Here is a 15713-nt window from a genome sequence, read left to right as displayed (position 1 = left end):
ATCCCAGTTTCAACTGTACCGGGCAGATGGCAGACAGCAGCATGTATGGCGTCGTGCAGGCGAGTGGTTTGCTGATGTCAACGTTGTGAATAGAGTGCCCCATGGTGGCGGTGGGGTTATGGTATGGGCAGGTATAAGCTACGAACAATGACCACAATTGCATTTTATCAATGGCAATTTGAATGCACAGAAATACCGTGACGAGAACCTGAGGCCTATTGTTGTGCCATTCATCCCCCACCATCACCTCCTGTTTCAGCATGATAATGCACGGCCCCATGTCGCAAGGATCTGTTCCCAATTCCTGGAATCTGACAAAAAAAATCCCAGTTCTTCCATGGCCTGCATACTCACCAAACATGTCACCCATTGAGAATGTTTGGGAAGCTCTGGGTCGATGTTCACGCCAGCGTGTTCCAGTTCCCGCCAGTATCCAGCAACTTCGCACAGCCATTGAAGAGAAGTGAGACAACATTCCACAGCCTAATCAACTCTGTGTGAAGGAGATGTGTTGTGCAGCATGAAGGAAATGGTGGTCACACTAAATTCTGACTGGTTTTCTGATCCACGCCCCTACTTTTTTTTAAAGGAATCTGTGACCAACAGATTCATGTCTGTATTCCCAGTAATGTAAAATCCATAGATTAGGGCCAAATGTATTTATTTCAATTGACTGATTTCCTTATGTGAACTGTAACTCAGTAAAATCTTTGAAATTGTTGCATGATGTGTTTATATTTTTATTCCGTATATTTATTTATTAACTTTTTGTTGTATTTTTTTGCTTTCTTTTCTTGTCATTTTACAGTCTATCTAGGGACAGGCACTGTAAATTAGCGCAAGTTCTGTTGCAATGCATCTTACTGTTGTAAATTGCAATGTCAATGTTATTGATGAACAGAGCAAAGTACAGAGAGATCTTTGATGAAAACCTGCTCCAGAGCGCTCAGGACGAAGGTTCACCTTCCAACATGACAACGACCCTAAGCACACAGCCAAGACAACGCAGGAGTGACTTCGGGACAAGTCTCTGAATGTCCTTGAGTGGCCAAGCCAGAGCCCGAACTCGATCAAACTTCTCTGGAAAGATCTGAAAACAGCTGTGTAGCGACGCTCCCCATCCAACCCGACAGATCTTGAGAGAATCTGCAGAGAGGAATGGGAGAAACTCCCCAAATATAGGTGTGCCAGGCTTGTAGCGTCATACCCAAGAAGACACTAGGCTTTAATTGCTGCCAAAGGTGCCTTTAACAAAGTACTGAGTAAAGGTTCTGAATATTTATGTAAATTTGATATTTCATTTTCTTCGCGCAAGCTAATGTGTTCTGGTGCAATGCATCTTACTGTTGTAAATTGCAATGTCAATGTTACTGCATCTGTCCCTACTCAAATAAACTTTAATTATATATAAATACTCTTTGTATTCCAGTTATCATTGGCCATACCTATCATAGCCCTTTTCTATCATGGGCCATTGTTGATGTTCTCCACTACATTCATGTGAAATGAGGCCAGGCCTCATTAGGAGGCAGTAACTGTGGAGGGGAAGAAAGGGAGAGGACAAGTTGGTGGGATGCGCAGCTTGGAATAATCCTAGCTCCCAACACTGATCCCCCTTGCAGAGTCAAGGATGTTTAGCGTTCATCTAGGCTAATGAAATGCAGAATACTAAAGGACCCGCGAGCGGCTCCTGGTACATAGACTCTGCACCCAGAACAGAATCGGCTGCCGTTGCGCATGCAGGTCACATACTAACCTCGTACCCTCCATACTAAAATCCTCCTCTTTTTCTTGTGAAAAAAAAATGCATTGCATATTTTAGCGTATCATTTTTTTTTTACGTAGACCCAACCAGAGCACCTTGCAGCTTTGTACACCAAAAAAAGAACACTTCTCCCACACTGCTATAAACAGATTCAGAAGCTGGTCTATAACCAGAGTTAAAGTCCCTGGGGAGAAACTGATTCGTATTCTATGTGGCTTCAGCTTGCCATGAGAAGTTTGAGCCAGGTCTTTTGCCTAGACACAGACAAATGCGCATGGACAGAGATGTACACACACATCCTTACAACCACCATACACACACATCTCCCTGCCCACGCCGCTCCCTGTGGTGCATGGTGGCTTCTCTCTACCGCTGAGTGACACAGTCAAGGTGTGCTCAATCTGAAGCAGGTCGCCCAGCAGCAGCCTCATCTCTTAGTACCCCCTCCCCAGTCCTCTCTCACCCCCCTGGGACAGACAGCAGCAATGGAGAATGCTGTCAGTGGTGTAACAGGATCGCCTAGGCCCAGCTGGGTCTCCTTGGGATGGAGGGAGGGAGGGACAGCGGAAGGGAGGGAGGGAAAGAACACAACAGGAAAGTGTAGCTGGGGATACTTTGAGTTCCGACTTTTCGGCTTGAGATCTGATCCCCCCCAGAGCTAATGCCTAGGCTTTAGCTCGAAGGGCATCTAGTGTTGAGTCACACACACTTGATACCAGTTTGGTTATACCTACATAGGAATGCAATAGACACCTGCAGGGTAATTTAGTATTTTTTTTGCTGGTTCATTCCCAAGTGCATTTTCCAGTAAAGCCAGCCTGTTTTTATTTATGGTAATAGTGTAGCTGATAAGGTCTTATTGCTATCTCAGATTTGCTATTCGTTTTTTTTTTATGTGGGTGAACCGACAATCTGCTTGGTCTAATTAATTTAGAGGCTTTTCTGATTGGTTGCTTTCAAGCCATTAACCCCTGATACCGTCAGTGTGAGGTATGCACTTAATGTTCTCCAGGGTTTATCTAGATTTTAGTGGTCAAGTCAACACATTACTGGTAATCTGTACCAAGACAGGAATGAAAGTATACCAATACTGGCAGAGCATGGAAAGAGCAAGAGTATCTGGTTTTGAACCAACCTGAAACTTTAGATGTGAGAATTTGCATCGATAGATGGGCAAACAAATTTATTCACCATTGTTTTCGGTATCGATAAATGCTGAAGCCACACTTTTTTTGCATAGAATTTGAATAGAGGCATATGATCCTTGAAAAATGCCTGGATGAAGGCCGAAGGAGGATTAAGCACAAAGTGGTTAAGTGTGGAACGGTCGTAGGAAAGGCTCGTCAAGGAGACAGTTGGTGTCAGCCGTGGGATCTCAAGCGAGGGGAATGGGTGGTGATGGGGAAGGGTGGGTTGGTGAAGCTAGTGCCAATGTCCGCTACAGTAATGAGCAAGATAACACCTCTAGGCGGGCACATTCAAGGCCGACTGGCAGTCGCAATTAAATGCGACGAGGAGGTGTAGCCCTGCAATCAGCCACCTCGCCAGTCTCCGAATGTAAATAAAAATGGGCCCAGTCAAACTAGCCTTGGCAGCGGCTCGCCCATTAAACCTGTCTCCGTAATGAGGGAACTGTGGCATTTCAGCACGCCTCCAAACCCATCCTGGTCTCATTCAGCGAAGCAACACGCGTCAGCCGCTGGTGTGTGTCTTGTCAAGATATTATAAATAGAGCTGAGGACTTCAACGACTTTGCTCGCAGGACCAAGACGTGTGGCAGAGAGAGAGAGAAATAGAGGGAAAGAGATGGTTGCTGGGTCCTATCAAACATATTTCTCCTCCTCTTTGTCTCACTCAATACCCACTCTCCCATCTTTTTATGTTTGTCTCTTGTTTTTCCCCACATTTTTGTCATATGCCTTACTCATGCACTCCTCTGCTTTTTCGTTCACCTTTGGCTACCTCCCTCCCCTTTCACCCTCTTCTCTCTCACCCTTCTCCCCTCTCTTCCCTTTACCCCTTGCACTTACCCCTCTCTAGCCCCTGTACCTCTCTTATCTCTTTCCCCTCTCTCTCTTCTCTCCCTCTTTCACCTGGTCACCCTAAGGGCCAGAGGAGAAGAGAGAGAGAGTACGGCTCCTGTTCTGTATTCTTGACAAGCCCACCTCCTAAAGGATACCCCCTGAATGCTCATTGCTGGCCACACACACACACAAGCACAGCTGCTGTCAGATAAATTACTTGGTGAGTGAGTACCAAACCATGTAGAGGAACCACCTCGGAGATGACACACCACTGCTCACTGTGTCCAGTCCCCCCTTCTCTCTCGCTCTCAGATATAACTGTCTTGATGACAGCTACTTCCCCTAATATTTACATTCCTTTCCATGGGATGGGGTACAAAAACATTTACGTGTGCCCTGGACATATTGGTAACAGGGTAATGTACAAGATAACCAATATAAGGATGTGTGTGGATGGAATGGTGATGGAAGGCATTATACATTCATTCATAATGCATTAGACACAGCAGTGCATAGTGTTTACCTGAAATTATCAACTATGTGTTTCTTTTCTTACAGCTATCTGCCTTGGTTTGAGGTGTTCTACAAGTTGCTCAATATCCTCGCTGACTACACAATCAAAGGCCAGGTCAGTGTGGACAAGATGCCGCCGACATACATGGTTGCCAAGTTTGCAGTATTTTTTTTATTTCTTACATTATTTGCTCAGAATGTTTTTTGCTTTATTACCTACAGCCGCAAATAACTTTGGGATATTAGATCGGCAGTCACTAACCAGCATTTCGACCAGAAATTTAACTTTTCTGAATTGGATCCTTTGTCCGTACCCACAGAGGAATTTCCACTCATCCCAGTGGCTACTCCTAGATGCCGCCGATGGAGAAGAGGAATACGGAGTGGGCTTTTAGTCCGACTCAGGAGGCATGCATGCCACCCACCGCTTACGAGTATACAACTCGTTAATGTTCAGTCCCTGGACATATTCTGATTCATGGAATCATGGTTCTCTCCAGATGTACTGTCCCTGTCCATACAGCTAATGGTGTTCTCCGTACATCGTGCGGACAGGAAGAAAGTACTCTCCAGGAAAAAGAAAGGTAGAGGTGGATGTTTTATGATTAACCATTCATGGTGTGATTGTGGTAATGTATAGGAAGTCAAATCCTTTTGTTCTCCGAATCTGGAATACCTCACTATGAAATACCGCCCGCATTACCTCCTGAGAGAATTATCTTCGGTCATCATCACGGATGTGTATATTCCTCCTCAAGCCGACACTGTGACGGCTCTCAAGGAACTACACTGGACACTGGAAACCGCATATCCTGAGGCGGCATTTATTGTAGCTGGGGACTTTAATAAAGCAAATCTGAGGAAAACGCTACCAAAGTTTTGTCAACACATCACCTGCGCTAGTTGCTCATCATGAATGTGGACCATTGCTACTCCCTCTTCCGGGACAGCTACAAGGCCCTCCCCCGCCCTCCCTTCGGAAAATCAGATCACACCTCCATTCTGCTCCTTCTTTCCTATAGGTAGAAACTTAAACAGGAAGTACCCGTGATGAGGACTGTTCAACATTGGTCTGACCAATCAGAATCTATGCGTCAAGATTATTTTGACCACGCGCGCTGGGGTATATTCCAATTTTCCTCTAATAATGTTTACATACTGTTTTACCCACTTCATATTTATATACTGTATTCTAGTCAAGGCTCAGTTTATGGTGCATTTGGAAAGTATCCAGACCCCTTGATGTTTTCCACATTTTGATACGTTACAGCCTTATTTTGAAATTGATGAAATATTCTTTTTTTTCCCTCAGCAATCTACACACAACACCCCATAATGGCAAAGTGAAAAGAGATTTTTTTGACATTTTTGCAAATGTTTTTAAAATAAAAAAACAAACACCTTATTTACGTATGTATTCAGACCCTTTGCTATGAGACTCGAAATTGAGCTCAGGTGCATCCTGTTTCCATTGATCATTGTTAAGATGTTTCTACAAATTGAGCGGAGTTCACCTGTGGTACATTAAATTGATTGGACATGATTTGGAAAGGCACACCTGTCTATATAATGTGCCACAGTTGACAGTGCATGTCAAAGCAAAAACCAAGCCATGAGGTCGATGGAATTGTCCATAGAGCTCCGAGACAGGATTGTTTCTGCAGCATTAAAGGTCCCCAAGAACACAGTGGCCTCCATCATTCTTAAATGGAAGAACTTTGTAACCATCAAGACTCTTCCTAGAGCTGGCCGCCCGGCCAAACTGAGGAATTTGGGGAGAAGGGCTTTGGTCAGGGAGGTGACTAAGAACTCGATGGACACTCTGTCAGAGCTCCAGAGTTCCTCTGTGGAGATGGGATAACTTTTCAGGACAACCATCTCTGCAGCACTCCACCAATCAGGCCTTTATGGTAGAGTCGTCAGACTGAATCCACTCCTCAGTAAAAGGCACAAGACAGCCTGCTTGGAGTTTGCCTAAAGGCACCTAAAGGTCTCTCAGACCATGAGAAACAAGATTCTCTGGTCTGATGAAACCAAGTTTGAACTCTTTGGCCTGAATGCCAAGTGTCACATCTGGAGGAAACCTGGCACCATTCCTACGGTGAAGCATGGGGATGGTAGCATCATCCTGTGGGAATGTTTTTCAGTGGCAGGGACTGGGAGACTAGTCAGGATCAAGGCAAAGATGAACGGAGCATAGTACAGAGAGATCCTTGATGAAAACCTGCTCCAGAGCGCTCAGGACGAAGATGCACCTTCCAACTGGACAACGACCCTAAGCACACAGCCAAGACAATGCAGGAGTGACTTTGGAAGAAGTCTCCCAATTTCCTTGAGTGGCCCAGCCAAAGCCCGGACTTGATCCCGACTGAATATCTCTGTAAAGATCTGAAAACAGCTGTGCAGCGACGCTCCCCATCCAACCCGACATATCTTGAGGCAATCTGCAGAGAAGAATGGGAGAAACTCCCTATATACAGGTGTGCCAAGCTTGTAGTGTCATACCCAAGAAGACTCAAGGCTTTAATTTCTGCCAAAGGTGCTTCAACAAAGTACTGAGTAAAGGTTCTGAATACTTATGTAAATGTGATATTTCAGTTTTTTGCAAAAATTAGTAAAAACCTGTTTTTGCTTTGTCATTATGATGAAAAAACAACAATATTATCAATTTTAGAATAAGGCTGTAACCTAACATGTGTAAAAAGTCAAGGATTCTGAATACTTTCCGAAGCCACTGTATATAATTACTGCTGTAATCACCTTTTCTACTCCTATACTGTCCATAATGTCTATACACGCCATAATATACGTATATATTTATTTTCCCGACTCTGACATTGCTTGTTGTAATATTTCTTAATTTCTTAATTATTTTATTTATAATTTTTGCATTTGCGTGTATTGTGTTGTATTGTTAGGTATTCCTGCACTGTTGGAGCTAGGAACATAAGCATTTTCCTACACCCGCGAAATATGTGTACACGACCAATATAAATGTATTTGATTTGTTTTCAATTACAGTGATAATTGTGGCTAGGGTGAACCTTGTTGAGGGTAATAGATCACAACTGTTGATGTAAAAGGGGCTTTATAAAATACATTTGATTGAGTTAGGTAGAGAGGAGATTCAGCAAATCTTGAAAGACAGTGGAAGTACATTTTTTTAAAAAAGCTTGTTTATTTTTAAATGTATAATCAAAAGGTTTTGGCTCTTGGCCTTAATCAGAGTACAAAATTGATTAAATCTTTTTTTTAATCTCACCCATCTACACACAATACCCCATAATGACAAAGTGAAAATATTTTTTGAAATCTTTGCAAATTTATTGAGAATAAAATATTGAAATATCTAATTTACATAAGTATTCACACCCCTGATTCAATACTTTATAGAAGCACCTTTGGCAGTGATTACAGCTGTCAGTCTTTCTGGGTACGTTTCCAAGAGCATTCCACACCTGGATTGTGCAACATTTGCCCATTATTCTTTTCAAAAATCTTTATGTTCTGTCAAATTGGTTGTTGGTCATTGCTAGACAACCATTTTCAGGTGTTGCCATAGATTTTCAAGTAGATTTAAGTCAAAACTGTACTCGAACATTCACTGTCTTCTTGGTAAGGAACTTCAGTGTAAATTTGACCTTGTGTTTTAGGTTATTATCCTGATGAAAGGTGAATTAATCTCCCAGTGTCTGGTGTAAAACACTGAACCAGGTTTTCCTCTAGGATTTTGCCTGTGCTAAGCACCATTCCATAAATGTTTTGGTTCTGAAACACCCCTCAGTCCTTAACGATTACAAGCATACCCAAACATAATGCAGCCACCACTATGATTGAAAATATGGAGAGTGGTACTCTGTATTGTGTTCTATTGGATTTGCCCGAAACGTATTACTTTGTATTCAGGACAAAAATGTAATTGCTTTGCCACATTTTTTGCATTATTACTTTAGTGCCTTGTTGCAAACAGGAATCATGTTTTAGAATATTTGTATTCCGTACAGGCTTCCTTCTTTCTTTCCCTCTGTCAATTAGGTTAGTATTTTGGAATAAATACAATGTTGTTGATCCATCCTCAGTTTTCTTCTATCACAGCCATTAAACTCGGTAACGGTTTAAAGTCACCATTGACCTCATAGTGAAATCCCTGAGCAGTTTCCTTGCTCTCCAGCAACTGAGTTAGGAAGGACACCTGTAACGTTGTATTGATACACCATCCAAATTGTAATTAATAACTTCACCATGTTCAAAGGGATATTCAATATCAGATTTTTTATTTTTACCAATCTACCAATATGTGCCCTTCTTTGCGAGGCATTGGAAAACCTCCCTGGTCTTTGTTGTTCAATCTGTTTGAAATTTACTGCTTGACTGCGGGACCTTACAGATAATTGTATGTGTGGGGTACAGAGATTAAGTAGTTAGTCAAAAATCATGTTAAACACTATTATTGCACACAGAGTCCATGCAATTTATTACGTGACTTGTTAAGCAAATGTTTACTCCTGAACTTTTGGGGACTCCCGAGTGGCGCAGCGTTCTAAGGCACTGCACCTCAGTGCTAGAGTCGTCACTACAGACCCTGGTTAGATTCAGGCTGTATCACAACCAACCATGATTGAGAGTCCCATAGGGCGGCGCACAATTGGCCCAGGTTAGGGTTTGGCCGGGGTAAGCCGTCATTGTAAATAAGAATTTGTTCTTAACTGACTTGCCTAGTTAAATAAAGGTTAAATAAAATAAATGTAAAAGTGTTAAGGCTTGCCATAACAAAGGGTTTTAATACTTATTGACTAAAGACATTTCAGATTAAAATTTTTCATTAATATCTAAACATTTCAAAAAATGTAATTCCACTTTGACGTTATGGGGTATTGTGTGAAGGTCATTTTTAATTCAGGCTGTACAACCAAATGTGGAAAAAGTCAAGGGGTATGAATACTTGTTGAAGGTAGATAGAGGCAGACAGAGATTTTCACTGTAGGAGACTTTGTCACCTTTCTTTGTCTTTGCCTGTGTTTTTGGCGGCAGCCAGTCCCATCTAATATTAAGGTGGTGTCCCCTCTGTCAGAGCTGCCACCCTACTGACAAACATCTCTCACCCACTCTCTTCTGGCAACAGCTTTTTTCCTAATCTTTCCTTTCCTCTTTTGAAAAGAAAAGAGATTGATTGACATTTAACTCTCACTTCCCCTGCAACTCTTTCTGTTTACTGTAAAACTATAATAATAATAAAATATTATTACTACTCAACATATTAACAAACATATTACTCTCTGCACACGTAGTGATACTGATGTGAAAAGTGTATTGTCCAAAAAAAGACTTGAATAAGGCATTTCATATAGGATAACAATCAAGTGGAGCTTAATGGTAGGAACTCCGGTATTTTTAGTAATGCATTCAGAGCACTTTGGCGAACAGCTGTTCAGTCCTCAGCCTTGCAGTATTGTTGTTTATGTTTCTAATTCGCTGTGCTCTCAGCACATTTCAACAACATGAAATCAATATCTTAAACGTTGCTATGTTTCGGAAAATAGCAAAGAAAACGTGTAATCTACTTGACACATTAAAGTTAGCTATTTTCCACTCCATTCATATGCAAACCCATTTTGATTCATACACTGGCTTGTCTGGCTGTCATGTTTTTATTTTAACCTGCCCTTCCCTTGTTTTTTAAAGAATTAGTTCAGTAGTCCTCTATTATGATTCATTATTTTTCTATTTCACATAGCTCATTAGTACACCCCTGTGGTTGAATATATATGTACATATTATAGGTCCAAGGATACAACAATGAATCATGTTACATTAACAAATACCATCAAGTGATACGTTACAATTTACAACAATGAACACCTTGTGAAACAGCTGTGAAAACCAAGCTGGCAATATTTATAAACTTTTATCTTTTTGTGGTACAGGTGTGTCATTCATTTATTTTCACATATTCATTTGTCCACTAAGATGGCAATCAGTCTGCAATACTTAATTATAGTGTGTGTAATAGAAATGTGTTCTCAACAGGCAGCCATTCTCAGAAGGGGGACTTGAAGAGGGAGACTGCAAAGTCCATGCACTGCTGCTCTCTTTGTTCTGAGTATTTGCAGTGCTAGGGTTTTTAGTTAATCTGTGTAGCTCACATATGTGCCCAGTATGATATGGCTTGCAAACTTTATTAGCAGATAATGACAACATTACAATAACCGTGGCTTTAGATGATGTAATGAGATGGAGGAGGGGATGGGATGAGTGGGCAGATTGTTGGGCAATCAGATGTCACTATTTACATTTTAGTCATTTAGCAGACGCTCTTATCCAGAGCGACTTACAGTAGTGAATGCATACATTTCATGCATTAAAAAAAATATATATATATATGTATTATTATTTTAAGGATACTAGCTAGTTCTTCCTGTCACTTGTCCTCGACAGGCAGCCAGTCTCAGTCAGGGGTGTTGGGATGGAAACGCAAACATAAAGGATACTTAATTTTCAATAACATGGGCCTGGTTTAGTTGGAAGCCCTCTCACTACGTCAAGGTACAAGCCGAGATACACACATATACATACACACAGTGGGGGGGAAAGTATTTGATCCCCTGCTGATTTTGTACTTTTGCCCACTTACAAAAAAATTATCCGTCTATAATTGTAATGGTAGGTTTATTTGAACAGTAAGAGACAGAATAACATAAAAAACACGTCAAAAATGTTATAAATTGATTTGCATTTTAATGAGGGAAATAAGTATTTGACCCCCTCTCAATCAGAAAGATTTCTGGCTCCCAGGTGTCTTTTATACAGGTAACGAGCTGAGATTAGGAGCACACTATTAAAAGGAGTGCTCCTAATCTCAGCTTGTTACCTGTATAAAAGCCACCTGTCCACAGATACAATCAATCAGATTCCAAACTCTCCACCATGGACAAGACCAAAGAGCTCTCCAAGGATGTCAGGGACAAGATTGTAGACCTACACAAGGCTGGAATGGGCTACAAGACCATCGCCAAGCAGCTTGGTGAGAAGGTGACAACATTTGGTGCGATTATTCTCAAATAGAAGAAACACAAAAGAACTGTCAATATCCCTCGGCCTGGGGCTCCATGCAAGATCTCACCTCATGGAGTTGCAATGATCATGAGAACGGTGAGGAATCAGCCCAGAACTACACGGGAGGATCTTGTCAATGATCTCAAGGCAGCTGGGACCATAGTCACCAAGAAAACAATTGGTAACACACTACGCCGTGAAGGACTGAAATCATGCAGCGCTCGCAAGGTCCCCCTGCTCAAAAATACATATACATGCCCGTCTGAAGTTTGCCAATGAACATCTGAATGATTCAGAGGACAACTGGTGAAAGTGTTGTGGTCAGATGAGACCAAAATGGAGCTCTTTGGCATCAACTCAACTCGCCATGTTTGGAGGAGGAGGAATGCTGCCTATGACTCCAAGAACACCATCTCCACCCTCAAACATGGAGGTGGAAACATTATGTTTTGGGGGTGTTTTTCTGCTAAGGGGACAGGACAACTTCACCGCATCAAAGGGACGATGGACGGGGCCATCTACCGTCAAATCTTGGGTGAGAACCTCCTTCCCTCAGCCAGGGCATTGAAAATGGGTCGTGGAAGGGTATTCCAACATGACAATGACCCAAAACACACGGCCAAGGCAACAAAGGAGTGGCTCAAGAAGAAGCACATTAAGGTCCTGGAGTGGCCTAGCCAGTCTCCAGTCCTTAATCCCATAGAAAATCTGTGGAGGGAGCTGAAGGTTCGAGTTGCCAAACGTCAGCCTCAAAACCTTAATGACTTGGAGAAGATCTGCAAAGAGGAGTGGGACAAAATACCTCCTGAGATGTGTGCAAACCTGGTGGCCAACTACAAGAAACGTCTGACCTCTCTGATTGCCAACAAGGGTTTTGCCACCAAGTGCTAAGTCATGTTTTGCAGATGGGTCAAATACTTATTTCCCTCATTAAAATGCAAATCATTTTATAACATTTTTGACGTGTTTTTCTGGATTTTTTTGTTGTTATTCTGTTTCTCACTGTTCAAATAAATCTACCATTAAAATTATAGACTGATCATTTCTTTGTAAGTGGGCAAACGTACAAAATCAGCAGGGGATCAAATACTTTTCCCCCACACACACATACATATATATAAAAAAAAAGTTACATAATTTTTTTTACCCAGTTTAATTAAGGCCTCTAACCCCCTACTCTATATTTTTACTGTTTGAGGTGATGGGGCTTGGATAGGTATAGCAATATGGTGATGACTCAACCCTGCTGTGTAATGGGCTCCGGGACACTTCTGCCATGTTACGTACACAAATCTAGAACCTCCAGATATGCAAACACTAACTAGAAACCAATGTCCAATTCCATACTAACCCTGACCTAAAGTTTGATTTGGAATTGGGCACAAAAGATGAATGGCTAGGGAGAAGGGGTTAAGGACCAGTAAGGAACTGGGCAACTGAACAGTCAATTTCAGTCCATTGAAAATGTAATTTGTGATGAATACATTTAGTATGCAAATTAATACATTTACAGCCAATTCGAGCAAGTTTCAAATATTTACAAGCAAACAAATGGAAAAATGTACAAATATTTACATGCTTGTAAACGTTACTTGCAATACAAGACAGATACATGTGCTATATTCTTACCAACCAACTTACCAACTTCACAGCCAATGCATGCAAGAAAACACATCTTTATGCAAATAAAAAATAATATTACAACATGATTAAGGATATTTACAATAACATACAAATTACACCAAGATGTAATGTAGTAAAATACCTACCGTCTTGAGGTGGGAAGCCGGCCAAGCAGTGAAAACAAGGGTGGGGAAGACATCAGGCAAAACAGATGGACACAATGGACAGACAAATTCATGCACAGTGACGAAATTAGACAAATAAGACACATGGAAATGCTTGTCGCATCTCCTGCACCGGGACTGGGAAATGGTGCCAGGTGCCCAGCCTGAAAACAAGAGAAAATGTTTTTTTTCTGATGGTATCGCGCCATAGACGGTTCCTCATCTCTGCAGAGAGATGTAATGACGCCGGAGGCGTTGGCTGCTGTGTTATGGGCTCCTATCCAACTGTGCTATTTATTTGTTTTTCCCGTTGTTTGTAACTTATTTTGTACATAATATTGCCGCTACCGTCTCTTATGACCGAAAAGAGCTTATGGATATCAGAACAGCGATTACCTCGAACTGGACAAAGATTTTTTCTTTAAAGAGTCCGACGCAAAAGATATACTGCTTTCTTGAGACCAGGCCCAAATCCCTGTCATTTGCGTGAAGAAAAGACAGAGAAAATGAGGTGGTCAGGGTGCCTTGTGAGAATTCGTAGGTGAGTGAGTAAACCTCCACTACGATCAGTTCTATTGGCCAACGTGCAATCATTGGAAAACAAAACGGATGAGGTAATATTACCCACGGGACATTAAAAACTGTAATATCTTATGTTTTTCAGAGTCGTGGCTGAACGACGACACGGATAATATAGAGCTGGCTGGGTTTTCCGTGCATCGGCAGGACAGAGCAGCTACTTCAAGGGACGGGGGCGTGTCTATTTGTCAATAACAGCTAGTGCGCGATGTCTAATACTAAAGACGTCTCGATGTATTGCTTGTCTGAGGTAGAGTACCTCATGATTTGTAGACCACAACTATCTACCAAGAGAGTTCTCATCTATATTATTCGTAGCCAACTATTTACCACCACAGACCGATGCTGGCACTAAGACTGCACTCATCGAACTGTATAAGGCCATAAGCAAACAAGAAAATTTTCAACCAGAAGCGTTGCTCCTAGTGGCCGGGGACTGTAATGCAGACAATCTTAAATCCGTTTTACCTCATTTCTACCAGCTAGTCACGTGTGAAACCAGAGGAGAAAAAAAAATACTTTACTCCACACACAGAGGTGCATACAATGTTCTCCCTCGCCCTTCATTTGGCAAATCTGACCATAATTCTATGCTCCTGATTCCTGCTTACAAGCAAAAACGAAAGCAGGAAATTCCAGTGACTCGCTCAATACGGAAGTGGTCAGATGACGCAGATGCTAAGCTACAGGACTGTTTTTCTAGCACAGACTGGAATATGTTCCCGGTATTCATCCAATGGCATTGAGAAGTATACCACCTCAGTCACCGGCTTCATCAATAAGTGCATCAACGACATCGTCCCTACAGTGACCGTACGTACATATCCCAACCAGAAGCCATGGATTACAGGCAACATCCACAACCAGCTAAAGGCCAGAGCTGCCGCTTTCAAGGAACGGGACACTAATCTGGAGGCTTATAAGAAATCCCGCTACACCCTCAGACGAACCACCAAACAGGAAAAGCGTCAGTACAGGACTAAAATTGTGTCCTACTTCACCGGCTCTGATGATCATTGGATGTGGCAGGGCTTGAAGACTATTACGGACTACAAAGGGGAACCCAGATGCGAGCTACCCAGTGACATGAGCCTACCAGATGTGCTAAATGCCTTTAATGCTCACTTCGAGGCAACTAACACTGAAGCATAAATAAGAGCACCAGCTGTTCCGGACGACTGTGTGATCATGCTCTCCGTAGCCGATGTGAGCAAGACCTTTAAAAAGGTCAACATTCACTAAGCCTCAGGGCCCGACGGATTACCAGGACGTGTACTCAAAGCAAGCGCAGACCAACTGGCAAGTGTCTTCACTGACATTTTCAACCTCTCCCTGACCGAGTCTGTAATGCCTACATGTTTCAAGCAGACCACCAGAGTCCCTGTGCCCAAAGAAGTGAAGGTAAGCTGCCTAAATGATTACCACATGTTAGCACTCACGTCGGTAGCCATGAAGTGCTCTGAAAGGCTGGTCATTGCTCACATCAACACCATCATCCCGGAAACCCTAGACCCACTCCAATTTGCATACCGCCCCAACAGATCCACAGATGACGCAATCTCAATTGCACTCCACACTGCCCTTTCGAACCTGGACAAAAGGAACACTAATGTGAGAATGCTGTTCATTGACTACAGCTCAGCGTTTAACACCATAGTGCCCACAAAGCTCATAACTAAGCTAGGGACCCTGGGACTAAACACCTCCATCTGCAACTGGGTCCTGGACTTTCTGACGGGCCTCCCCCAGGTAGTAAGGGTAGGTAACAAATGCATCTGCCACGCTGATCCTCAACACTGGGGCCCCTCAGGGGTGTGTGGCATCTGCTCGGCATCTGACCGTAAGGCACTACAGAGGGCAGTGCTTACGTCCCAGTACATCACTGGGGCCAAGCTTCCTGCCATCCAGGACCTATATACTAGGCGGTGTCTGGGGAAGGCCCAGGAAATTGTCAAGGACTCCAGTCACCCAAGTCATAGACTGTTCTCTCTG

At 42.5% G+C, this 15713-nt stretch overlaps 1 protein-coding gene across 4 annotated transcripts in view; it reads left to right on the top strand.

The window, feature by feature from the left end:
* The window catches only part of LOC106562885 (DENN domain-containing protein 1A), a 280022-nt gene that overhangs the window by 123629 nt on the left and 140680 nt on the right, over window positions 1-15713 (top strand). For all 4 annotated transcript variants that reach the window (XM_014127956.2, XM_045689822.1, XM_045689820.1 and 1 more), the window contains exon 6: window positions 4348-4417. In XM_014127956.2, the coding sequence (XP_013983431.2) occupies window positions 4348-4417 (70 nt within the window). The remainder of the gene's footprint in view (window positions 1-4347; window positions 4418-15713) is intronic.

This window comes from Salmo salar, chromosome ssa11 (assembly GCF_905237065.1).
Source record: "Salmo salar chromosome ssa11, Ssal_v3.1, whole genome shotgun sequence".
In the NCBI taxonomy this organism is placed as follows: Eukaryota; Metazoa; Chordata; class Actinopteri; order Salmoniformes; family Salmonidae; genus Salmo; species Salmo salar.
The sequence above is the reverse complement of the archived record's forward strand: the minus strand, read 5'-3'. Positions and strand labels throughout refer to the sequence as shown.